At 37.7% G+C, this 12,455-nt stretch overlaps 1 protein-coding gene across 1 annotated transcript in view; it reads right to left on the reverse strand.

Moving 5' to 3' along the window:
- The window catches only part of MEOX2 (mesenchyme homeobox 2), a 91,116-nt gene extending 79,322 nt beyond the window's left edge, over positions 1 to 11,794 (reverse strand). Inside the window, exon 1 of the mRNA XM_032784101.1 lies at positions 10,982 to 11,794. Coding sequence (XP_032639992.1) covers positions 10,982 to 11,495 — 514 coding nt within the window. The 5' untranslated portion in view covers positions 11,496 to 11,794. The remainder of the gene's footprint in view (positions 1 to 10,981) is intronic.
- Positions 11,795 to 12,455: the final 661 nt, after the last annotated feature.

The raw sequence follows: 12,455 nt of genomic DNA on the forward strand, positions 1-12,455 counted from the left end.
AGCAGAAGATCTCCAATTGGCAAAAATCCTAATCCATTTACTTATTTTGTGAGATTTAGATGTATATATTTTAGGGCTTGGCTCTGCTTCAGATTCTTCATTTTAAAGGAAAATAGCAAATCTCTAGTTAAGTATGTTAATCTAGCAGTCTGTGAGTAATGATTTATTTTTGGAGAGTCATTTAATTAAAAAAAAAGGGAAAAAAGTTGACACTGCAAATTGTGTGTGTGAGAGAGAGAGAGAGATAAAGACTGGTATTGGATTCCGAAGAAGAAGAAGAAGAAGAAAAAAGTGAATCAACTTTTTAGATGGTTCCTATAGAAAAAAAACAACTGTAGCCTTTCTTAAGGACATGCATTCATGGTCTCTGAGAGGACTTCTATAGCACAGAATTGGTAAGTAAATCACATCCAATACAAGCTTAGATTATCTCCCTTCTATGTAGGTTACATATGTATGACAGTAAAGCTAAATGCACTGTTAAATGTTTTCAGGATTAGGGCTTTACAGGAGCAGGTATGCAGTTCAGTTTACAAAAGGCCCAATCCAACAAGGGGCTGAGTGATGTTAGTAGGACTTGAAGGCCCCACCATCTCCGAATGTAGGATCAGGCCTGTCTATAAATGATATTTCACTAAACACAGTCAAGCTGTTGAACACATTTAGCCACTGTACTGGAAACATATTAGCTCCATCCAAAAAGACATGTTTGTTTGGGTGTCATGTCTGGCAAAGCCCTGGTGATATGTTTGCAAAAAACAAAAAATGTTAAATTCCTGCAGAGTCTGTTGGCATGGAAAATATCTATCTCAAATGAGACCTTCCTTAGGTCTAAATTTCAGTTTGGAACCCATGAAATATGAGGTTTCATAGTATTAGATTTCTCTGCACTTGCACCTATTAAAGCAATAAATATGTTTGTTTTTATAAAACTGTAGTAACATATTAAAATATAAAAAGAGTTGGGGGTGGGAGAACAAGGGAAGTAAAATTCAAAACACACAAGGAAGTTTGGTGGATTAGTCCTTCAATCCCTAAATATTCAGATTTGGTTTAAATTATGATCTCTAGCTTTTCTTCTGTGTTTTTTCACACCAATATTTTAAATTACGTTTAAAGATATTTGATCTACTAACATTTTAAAACAATAATTCCATAAATGTGGATGACTTAATATAGTCTTTTTAAAAACCAATTATAGAAGTTATCACTAGCATACAAAATGCTAACTTTAAGAAGAGAATACTTTGTATTTATAGAGTTCAAAGAACTTTGCGTGCACTAATTAATCCTCCTATTTTCCTCCCTTATGCTGTCTATACATAGCTAATTTTGTTTCATCTTGTATTCATTGACACACATTTACATAGTCCTACATAGTCTTTTATCACTCCATTTCTTTATTTATTTTAGGTCAGTATCACATAAACATTACCCTTTAAGGGAAACTGTAATGTAAAGGCACTGTTTCCTCTCTGAGTGGATGAAAAAGGTGCTAAATTCTCTAAGGCATAAAAACCAAACAATCTCCCTCAAACATTAAAAACAAATAAACAAAAAAAATTAGAAAAAACACACAGTAAGGGCCTGATTCCTGAAGTCCTTGAGAAGGCTAAATTAACTTCCTGCAGGATTAGGCCTTAGCTGCAGCACAAATCCAAATTTTTTCCGAAACAAGACTATAGTCAATAATATAACTGCGTCAGCATGTTACTTTCAACTTTGTAATAGTAGCAAGACTTTACTACTAATTATAGACTAGAGCTTGCAGTGCTCTTGCTTCCCATTAACTTCAGCAAGACAGGAGTGCTCGGAGCACCTTGCACAATTTCAACTGGGTTTCTTTGAAGATTGATTTTCAAGAACATACGTTTCAGTGGGTTAAGAGCTAAGGACCCTGAGCTCATATTGACATATTTTAATTATAAGTTGTGGTACTGCTATTTTCTTTCAATGGAAAACATTTTGTACAGTTCATCACTAAGAAACTGTCACACAGCTAGGGTAAATCAGTGTAGCAATACTGAGTCCAATGGAGGTGTGCCAATTTACACCAGCTGAGAATCTAGCTTAGTATAGTTGTTCTCAAACTCTTATTTAACAGTCACATTGAGCTTTATATATTTTACCTAAAGAAATATAATCAGTTTGTCCTAAATTTTATTTTTAAAAAGTCTGTTCATTAGGAAGGAAAAAGACAAGAGAAAAAATTCTTTATTTGTAACTTGATTTTTGTAGCATGCACTATATGTTAGCTGAGAAAGAAAAAATGTATATATGTTTAATACGTGTGTAAGGAATGATGTGTACATTCTCAGTCACTAGTGTCATGGGGCCAAATAGTTATGCAGACAGATAGAAGAAATGCTCAAAGCTTACAGAAGAATTAGGAATCAACACAAGGAGTTACTCAGACTGGATCAGGCCTAAACACATCTAAATATCTGCTTAAGGGTTTTGCTGGGTCAGAACCATAGATAATTATGTATCCATCTTGGATATTTTGCCTGCACAAAACGGGCCCAATTATTCCCCCTGATCTGTATGAAAAGGGGGTACCACCATGACTGAAAGTCTCCCAGTCCACAGGGAAGTGGCAGGAGCAGTGACATCGGCCACCTCAACAGTGTCCCCTCTCCCAACACCTTATGCAGAGATTTCTGAGAGATCTGGGATCCACATGTGGGCAGGGCATGGGACTGGAGCTTGTGAGGGTGGGGAATATGCTTCATTCCATACAAACACCCCAAAGAATGCATGAAAATGTAGTAGAGCCCTAAGCTATGTTATCTTCCGCATGGAGCCCTGCTGTGTTAGGGAACTGGAATCCCCTTTAAGGGCAGAGACAGCTGGTTGTACAGGATTCCCTAACAGCATCCATTAGAGTCCCATCCTCAAAAGAAACATTTGTGGGAATCTACATTAAGGGAGCCTCATGGAATTTTCCTGTCTATAGGGATCCTTTCCAGAGTTGTTGTTTTGGATTGGTTTGCTTTTGGTTCCCACTTGAAAGGCAGGACAAAAATCCCACCACTTTTTCCTTCAACTTTCTTTAGGTTTTCAGCTGTATAGTCAGATCACATGTCCAACTTTATTTTCAGGGCCAAAGAATAAAATAGTTTCTTTTTGGAAATTTAAGACAGAGACTAAAGCCCCAATTCACCAAAACCTTTAACCACATGCTTAATTCCAGGCAGGTAAGTAGAGCTATCAAAGTCAGTGCAGATGCTAACAGGAAGAAACCCTGGTCCCACTGAAGTCAATAGCTAAACTTCCATTTAATTCAAAGGGGCCAGGATTTCACTTGCAATGTGTGAAGTTAAGCATCTAGTTAAATCTTCTTAGGATGAAGGCTTTCAGCACTAAAAATATTAGCTACAGTGGTGATGGATAAATTTCCTAGTGTGTGTTACAGAGATGCTGCATGGCATTATTTGTTAAAGCTCAGTTGCTAAAATTAAAAATAGCTATTGTAGATCAGAGAGAGTGGGGACAGAGAAAAGGAACACCGCACCTAGATTGCAGCACAACCTGCAATAATCTGTTTCAGATCTAATTTTTCATATTTTACTTGCCATAAATAATATTAGTGAACCAATTTTTTCTTCCAGTTCAAGAAGCAGCTTTTTTTAAAAAAAAAAAAAAAAAGAAGGCTTCTTTGGCTCTCCTTTGGAGTTTCATAATCCACAGGATTTTATTGGTTTAGTAAAATAATGCTCTTCCATAGTAATTGAATGATTTGAATCATTCCTCTGAGACTTATTTCGTCCTCTGTTGGGCCAACTATTTTGTTTCATCAGTTAAAAAGAAATGTAAACGGTAATGTAGGTTCAATCTACAAAAGAACTTTTCTTTCAACTGAGTTTAAATATCCTTAGCGTCTTGTTGTTTTTCATATACTTAAGGGTCCCGTTTTCCAATAACTACTTACACATAGGCCTTGGGGTATCAATAAGATATCGAAGCTGGACTTACTCCCTGTGAATTGAAGTGCAAGTCCCACTGACTTCAATGCATGTAGGATTGTATCACTAAGTTTACTCAGTTGTTAAGAACTAAAACATTTAGCTTCTGATTTTCAGAAGCAGCCTGTTTTTTGCACCTGCACGTAATTGCAGACATATTATATAACACTTGCACCTCCAAATCAGGTTGTATAAGTGCTATAAAATGCATCCAAAATTATTTTCTGGCAGAAAGTCTGAGGCCCTTCCAAAACTCAGAGCAAAATCCTGACTATTAAAGTCAATGAGGGTTTTGCTGTCGACTGTAATGAGGCCAACATTTTACCCTCAGGTCCTATTCTTTGATCTAAAATGAGTATTATGTTAATGTACTGGCTTTAAAATTAAGAGGACTTTGACATTTGTTCATTGACATAATGGTCAAAGTTATTTAGAAGCAATCTACATTCATAAAAGTAAAAGTATGTATTATGAATTGTTTTACTCTACTGCATCACTCTGTGAATCTTAATATACTATTATGCAGCTGTCTACACAATACCAGTGACATTTTAGATAAGTTTTAGGAAAAAAAAAAACAGCAATGAATGAAAAGTATCTAAATGATTCACATCTTGGCTATGAAAGCAATATTTTTAAGGGGATATGATCATGTCAAATTTGTCCCAAAATGTAGATTATGTAATATGTATTTATAAATTCTAAGCACATAAATGTTTCTATAAAATTAAAACAGTCCAGTTTTTCTTTTGTGAAATAAACATTCCTCTGTAACATTTGTCAAAGGTGTCTAGTGCTAGCATGCAAGAATCAGAAAATGACCATAGCTATAACCGCAAGAGAGAATAATCAGTCTATTTTCCTTGCCTGACCTGAGTAATGTGTATAAAGTAAACACATAGGGTGAAATCTTGCCCCTACTGAAGTCAATGAGAGTTTTGTCATTGACTTTAGTGGAGGCAGGATTTCACCCACAATATATAAAGGGGACACATAAATTAGATTTTTAAAAATTCATCCAGTTTGAATAATCAGAGATGTTGGTCCCCAATACTACAAACACGCACAATAATAACTTTATGACAAGGAGCAGTCCCACTGATTTCCGTAAATAAATAAAAACGTAGAGGAGTAGAACAAAGATGCGGACCTGTGGAGAACTCTTCCCGCAAAAAAAACCCTCATTAAGTTGATGACTCTTTGATGACTTTTTAGCTTTGCTCACTCTAGCAAACTAAGGCATACTGTTAAAGCGCCACATTTGGACATGGAAAACTGCTTGTACAGGACATCTTACCAAAGGAGGAAAAAAATGATGTAGGAAACACTCACCCTGTACACAAAACGAGTGATTCTCAAGTGAGACCATCATGAACTTCATGTCTGGCCACCATGACTTTTGAGCCACAGCAAAAATTTGTTTGGAACCCATTGCTAAGTTTATAAGAGATAATACGGAGGAGTGTTCCATGAGTATTAAAGGACAGCATACAATGCATGATTCTTAAAGGGCAGGTATAAAAGTGAATGTGATCACCTTGCCTTGAATTTCAAGATGAAAGGCCTGATCCCACTTCCACTGATTTCAAAGGGGGAGAATCAAGTGCATGAAGACCAATGAATTTATAAAAATGTAAAAAATGAAGATTCCAAAATGTCTAACTGAATTCAGATGAACGAGTGCACTTAAAACACCCTGGAGATTACAAACTAGTTGCTATTTTATGTCTAAAAAGGAAACTATATGAAAGAAAAAATCCTAAGGCATATGTTCGCTTCTCAGGTGCTATTGTAAGAACTATGAACATTAGAATTACACTCTAAATAGGATCTGTTAGTTTGGGTCTTATTCCCTAGTGCTAAAAACCACAACATTAAATACAATTTTAGGTAATTTCAGATTAGCATCTGTTCAAACCATTAGATGATACCTAAATTGATATCCACTCTATTGCTGGAATGTGTGTTTCAGTTATACAACTGGCACTCTTCTCTTCCTCCCCTCCCCCACTTTCCAATAAATTTAAAATCCTAAAAATAATGTATTGTCGTGATTTTTAAATGGAATTTTCAGTGGTTTGGTTTTTGTAATTTCCAGTTCTTCATATATTTTCACACTTCCTGTATCTCTTTGTGTGTAAGTGTATCTCTCTCTGTCTCTATGATGGATCCTAATATTGCACTCCTTCTGTAGACAAAATTTTCACTGACTTTACTTGTAAGTCTGGGTACTGGTTAATATAAAGTAAGACAGAATTATATAATTCTGTTGGTGTATTATAGAAAAACTGGGCCTGATTCAGCAATGCATTTAAGTATGTGCTTAACTATAAGCAATGGAACAACTCAGCAAGTTAAGCACATGCTTAAATGATTTTCTGGATTGAGGCCTTGAGGACTGAGGAGGGCATAAATGTTTGTAGCTACAAATGAATCTCACTGCATGTAAACAGATAGCAATTCAAATTAGATGGTATGACTATGCTATTTTCCATCCATAGTTAATGCAAAAGGATGTGATAAAATATATCAGACCTGTCATTTTGCTAAGAGCAAGGAGTTTTAGATTGTACAAATTAAAATATAATTTAGCATCTATGAAAAATACAGTTCTGTTTTGTTAATTATACTTGCTGTGAGCGAAGTGAACAAATTACTGTAAATTTTGTCCAATAAAACAATCCATTAAGTAATGCAATATGCAACACTAGTTTCTGATAAGGAATCATCTGTATTGTATTTCTCTTTAAAATAGCATGATCATTCAATTTGACTTCAACACATTTGGTACATACCTCTCTGATTTGTATAACCTACATATTTTGACATTTTCCCTTCATGATAAGTGATGTTTTGATATTACATCCCAAACATAACTAACAAATTAACTCTTTCCAGAGAAAGTTTTCAGCCAATAACATGTATTTCTCTTGCTTCCATTATAGCCACACTGAAAAGTATAGACATATTGATGAATCAGTTACACAGTCCTTTTGATTATGCGGGTGCAGCTCATTTTTCTTACTGAAATGTTTTAGAAAGTAATCAGAAGTCATTGAAACCAACGAATTCACACTATTTATAGTCATTTATCAAAATGACTTGCTTTGAAGTGATCATTTTAGACAGTACATTTATAGTATTTAGGTTTTAAAAGCAGTTTCTTATAAGGCACATCATAGACTACATGTATGATGGCATTTTATGTTCATTTTAAAAAATACAAATGGACATATAGCTATATTTACATACATCAGCCTCCCTGCATATCTCTGCACTCTATACAGTCTTTATGTGTCAGATGTAAAAATAATTTTTCATACTTAATACAGTAGTATTTTTAAATGGCATTGGGATTCAATACACAATAGCATATCTTCATGTATTCACTTTTAATATGTATTCATCTAGCCTAACAGATATCCCAATCCACTAAGATTATTGCATATCTAATAGTTATGCTGTGAAGTTCTCCCCCGAATAGTAGGAGGTTTTCAAATTTTTCCCATTGAAATTCAGACTTCCTAAAATACTCAGAAAGTTAATTGCTTTCACATGAAATCCAGATTATGCTTTGCGTCTCCGAGGTGCGTCTGGGCTCACATTTTTCCTAAAATCATGATGTTTTAAGAAAATTTAGACACAAATAAGCTGATTTAGACAACCACTATAATAGTTTTGCATTTGTTACTTGTTTATATCCTCTGTAAACAACACCTGTTGTTTTACAATGGTGAAATTAAATGGCTTAGAAGTCACAGGCAATTTATGAGAGGAAAAAAATCCAAATTATACCTCATGAAAGAACTCATACCATATAAAGCAACAACACATTTTAGGGATATTTTTCTTATTCATTGACTATGCTTTCATCTACCTCTCATTAACACTCAAATATCTTGGCTGTTACTGCATTTTAAAATAAATACATTTGTTTGCAGCATACATCATAATGTCGTGGTATCTTATTTTTATTACTGTTGTTGACATCAGAAATGTTTATTTGAAAGAAATGACCTCACACACAGACCTTTAAACATTGTATATTCCTTCATGCTGGTTTACGGTCCCACATTTGGGCCCAGGCAGGTTGACCTGCTGCATCCAGGAAGAGATGACTAAGAGGCATTTCCCACTCATCATATAATTCACAAATCTTTTATACACAGTTGACAGTTTCTCCATGTTTATGCAGCAGTTTACTGAACATTATCTTCAGAAGTTATTTCCTAGCCTGCTCAGGCCCCAGTGTTGGATCCAAAAATCAGTCATTCTACCTAAATAATTTCTAAGGCACATTTAACCTTGTTTTCTAAGCAAGGAACAAAATTATGACAAAGTATATAAAAAAAAGTTATTCCCCCTCTCCATTCACCTGTGTACAGGAGTATGAAACTTAAAAGAGTAATTTTTTTGATGGACAAATAAAATAGCATTAGTGTTCTCTTCCCCATTACTGTCATGGTAAAGATAAACATGAAAAAATGCATGTCTTCGCTGGGAAACTTTCATGACAATTTTATAAGGGTGAATAAATATAGCATTTTGGGGAAATAAAAATAATGCATGTAGCTTTAATTCATGTTGTGTTGGTTTCTTTAGAATAGACAATTGTCAAAACTCAACTTTATGAGTTAACATTTCTGATGTCAACAGTTTATATTAATGAAAGCTGGACACCGCAAAACTGGGGTGGCCCCAAGGCTAATTTAGTTAAAAAACAGGGACATGTTCAGAGCATAGGAATAGCCCCAAAATATTCTGTTGTCTTAAGTGATAAATAAAGGTAAGAAAGTATTTCTCTAAATATGCACTAATGCTTAATTAGCTAGTTTCTGATACTGCTGATGCTATACCAGAACAGCCTCTTTGTTTACTTATTATCTATTTACTCTAAATTTATAATTAATTGGAAACATTTACTAGAGAAGTTTAAAAGTGGGGAAGGTAGCTAAAAGTTCTCTAAATGATCAGTATTAAATAAAAAAGTCAGTTATGTTTTAAAAACATATGGCAGTTTGATTCAGGAAACAAAAAGCATGATCCATCACATACATTCCTTATTAAATATAGTAAAATGAACAGCAATTGCCGCCGGTAACTGCAGAAATACACTGACTGCTCTAAAAAATAAGATTTGCTGCCATAAATTACACTGATGTCAAATATTCAGCACAAAAGTTCAGATTAAAACAGAAGAATGGGGCGGCAAAATATTGTGGTCTGAAAACAATATTCTTCTAAAATTATGAAAATATTGTGACTATTATGTCATCGTCTAAAGAGACTTGTTAGATCAAGCCATTCAGAATACCTGAACACAGCTGATATTTTTTCGGGGGCAGGGAGGGGAAATTGTATGCTGTACTATGATTATGGGGCTGTGTACAGACATTGTCTTAGAAAGTTAACTCCAGACTATGTTGTTATATCAGCATGATCATGATTAAGGGCTCAACCTAATGCCCATTAAAGTCAATGGAAAGATTCCATTGATTCAACAGAATCCCAGCTAATGCCTATGGATTTGTGTGTTTGCATTGCAAAATACGGAAAGCAACATCAACATTTCCTAGTATTGTGAAGCACAGATATGCTTTCTTCTAATTTGTACATTTGTAAATGACTGACAAATTTACTGATCCCCCCGATAACCCAGCATAAAATTACTTCCCTTCAAAAACTCAGGTTAAAAGAAAAATCTAATATTTCTCAGACCTCACATGATCAAGATGCAAGTTTGCTTTAAAAACACAGTGAAGGTACAATTGCAAATAAAACTGCAAGTGTCTGTGAATGACAGATTTTTATATTTCAGAGAACTTATTTCAGCCTATATAGTAACTAAGTAAAATGCTACAAACCTATCTTGATTTATTGCAAAACTTTCCTAATGTAACTGACATGGAGAACTGCAAAGAAGAAAATATAAACGTAACTGCAAAAAGCAGTTTAAAAATGAGCACAACTTTCTATAACTTTTAAAAACCCGATTAATGACATTTCAAGTGAATCAAGATCATGGTTCCAGTTGTCAACTTTAGTAAATATCTGGAAAATCCTTTTATTTTCTCTTCACTAGTAGAAAACAGCTTTGTTGGTATGTCTGCTCTTGCATTTTCAATATTTTGAATGTACAATAAAAATGTCATCAATTGCAACTATTGTATTGCCCCTTGATCACTGTCTTTTGTTAGTATGGGATTTTGTGACTGTTTCTTTCCCCACTTTGAGAACCCAAATCTGTTCAGCTGTGGGATATAAAACTCAAAGTATAATAAAGCTTCACCTTTCTGTACAGGCTGAATACACGCATATGCCAGGTCACCTTCTTAAAAAACCAAACACAGTGTATCAAAAGTCCAGCAAAATCTTCCTGAAAGCCCAAGCACATGAAATGACATACTAAGCATTGTAAAAATGAGATTCACTGCATGGTGATTTATAAATTCCAACTCATGCCCCATAATGAATTATATTCTATATTATACACACGCTCTATACAGGACACGCACCCTAGAATGCAACACATACTTAGCATTCATGACAAAAGTTCCAGTTCTAAGAAAATGTTTCCAAGGATTGTGCAAGCGTTCAGAAATATGTTTCACTGGCTCAAAAGAAGAATGGGGGTGGGAAACAGTAGAGCTATCTCGAAACAGAGGGGAAGGAGGGAGGAACCACAATACCAAATGCTAAATACTAATCAAACCTACAAACGTTTCCCCTCCTGATCGTAAGCAACTGCTCACAATTGATTTCACGGTCTATCACGTGCTCACTCTTTTCCATGCTACCGATAAACTTGCATTATGATGGAGACATCGAGCGCGGCTTTAGTGACTCTGTGAAGCCTGCTGTCCTCGGAGAAGGGTTTGAAAGAAAGGGCGCCTTAAGGCTGGGAAGCGCAGCCCCTCCATCAAGCCCATGGTTTCTCTCTAGACCCCTGCTCCCCAGGAGGAGCCACACACGCGCGCGTCCCGCACCCGCAAGAATAGCAAAGGAGGAGCCTTTACCTGAGCTGTCGCTTTTCCTTTTGCCGGACCTCTTCTCTGTTTCCACTGGGGACAGCGCCTGCCTGCCATAGTCCCCGGGAGCACATGCAGCCCCCGTCGGGGTATTCGTGCCCAGGCTGGAGGAGTTTGAACACAGGACTGGGGGGCTACTGCCTAGCTCCGGGGGACCTCCTGAGTCGGGCTGCAGGCAGAGGCTGTGCCTGGCAGCGGCGGGGGGAGAAGACATCTGAGGAATGTGCCAGTTCGTCTGCAAAGCCTGGTGGTGCTGCTGCTGCTGGTGGTGATGGTGGTGGTGGTGGTGGTGATGGTGGTGCCCTCTGTGATGCTGGCTGGCAAACATGCCCTCTTCATTGGGGTATCCCGCTATGATGCACGAGGAGGAAGAAGTAGACAGCTCGGGGTAGGACATGTGGTCAGATCTTCCATGCAGGGCGAGAGAAGACTGTGAGAACGAGTGCAAGCCCTGTGCGGTGGCATGAGGGCTGCGCAGGCAGCCAAAGAGTGTGTGATCCATGGCATGCAAGTCTCAGGTTCCAGGCAGGAGAGTTTAGGAAGGATCCAACTCCACTACCCTTTGTCAACTTGCACTGTAAACAGATAGGGCTTGGTTGGGGATTTTTTTTTCCCAAAACGGCAACGACACACTTTTCAGCAGCAGAGCTCAGATAATCCAAGTCTTTAGCCCTAGTGGCCAGTCTCCGTTGCATTAAAACACACACACACACACACACACACACACTCGACCTCGATTGAGCTTTCTCAGAGCTACTCAGATGTCAAGAAGTGGGAGAGGTTAAAGCCAATAGAAGGTGGTCCCAGAGAACTGCTTGCAGGGGGAAGCGGCTCGGAGAGGTTATAAATACAGCAGTGTGTAATGTGAGCTGGGGGCTGGCTTAGCAACACAGCGACTGACCACATGCACAAACTCCCTCCAAAACTCCAGCACAGTCAGCAAGCCGAGCCCTTTGCAGCAACACGGTACAGCCCTGACGGGCAGCTCATCCCTGTCTGACACAGGCGGCGAGAGAAGATGTTCCCGGGGGGGGCGTGCGGCACATGAAAAGCTGCAACTCCGGAGAAGTAAAAGTGACACTTCATTGCACGGCCCAGTCCCCGCCCCCACTGTTTTCTACGTACATCTGTGAACACGCGGCCTAGTTTCAAACGGGCAGGGGGTCGCCCTCTGATGTAGGCTCCATGCAGGTCTGGCGCCCCCATGCTTTCTCAGCTCCTCCTCCCCATCAATTGCACTTCGCAGCCGGATTTGGCCCCCTCTGGTCCTGATCACGGGCAGGCGCTCTCTTTAATAAGTGTTTCCTGACGAGCGGTAGTGTTTATGGGGAAGGGCAGGTGGAGTTCAAGACCTGCAGGGGATTGTCCTTCTCCACAATAAAGCGGCCCTTTTCCCCAGGGGGATGGGGGTGTTTGAGAGAAGAGGAGCACGGCAAGGGGTGGAAGAGGAGGCAGCTTCAAA

The sequence above is a fragment of the Chelonoidis abingdonii genome, chromosome 2, assembly GCF_003597395.2.
Source record: "Chelonoidis abingdonii isolate Lonesome George chromosome 2, CheloAbing_2.0, whole genome shotgun sequence".
In the NCBI taxonomy this organism is placed as follows: Eukaryota; Metazoa; Chordata; order Testudines; family Testudinidae; genus Chelonoidis; species Chelonoidis abingdonii.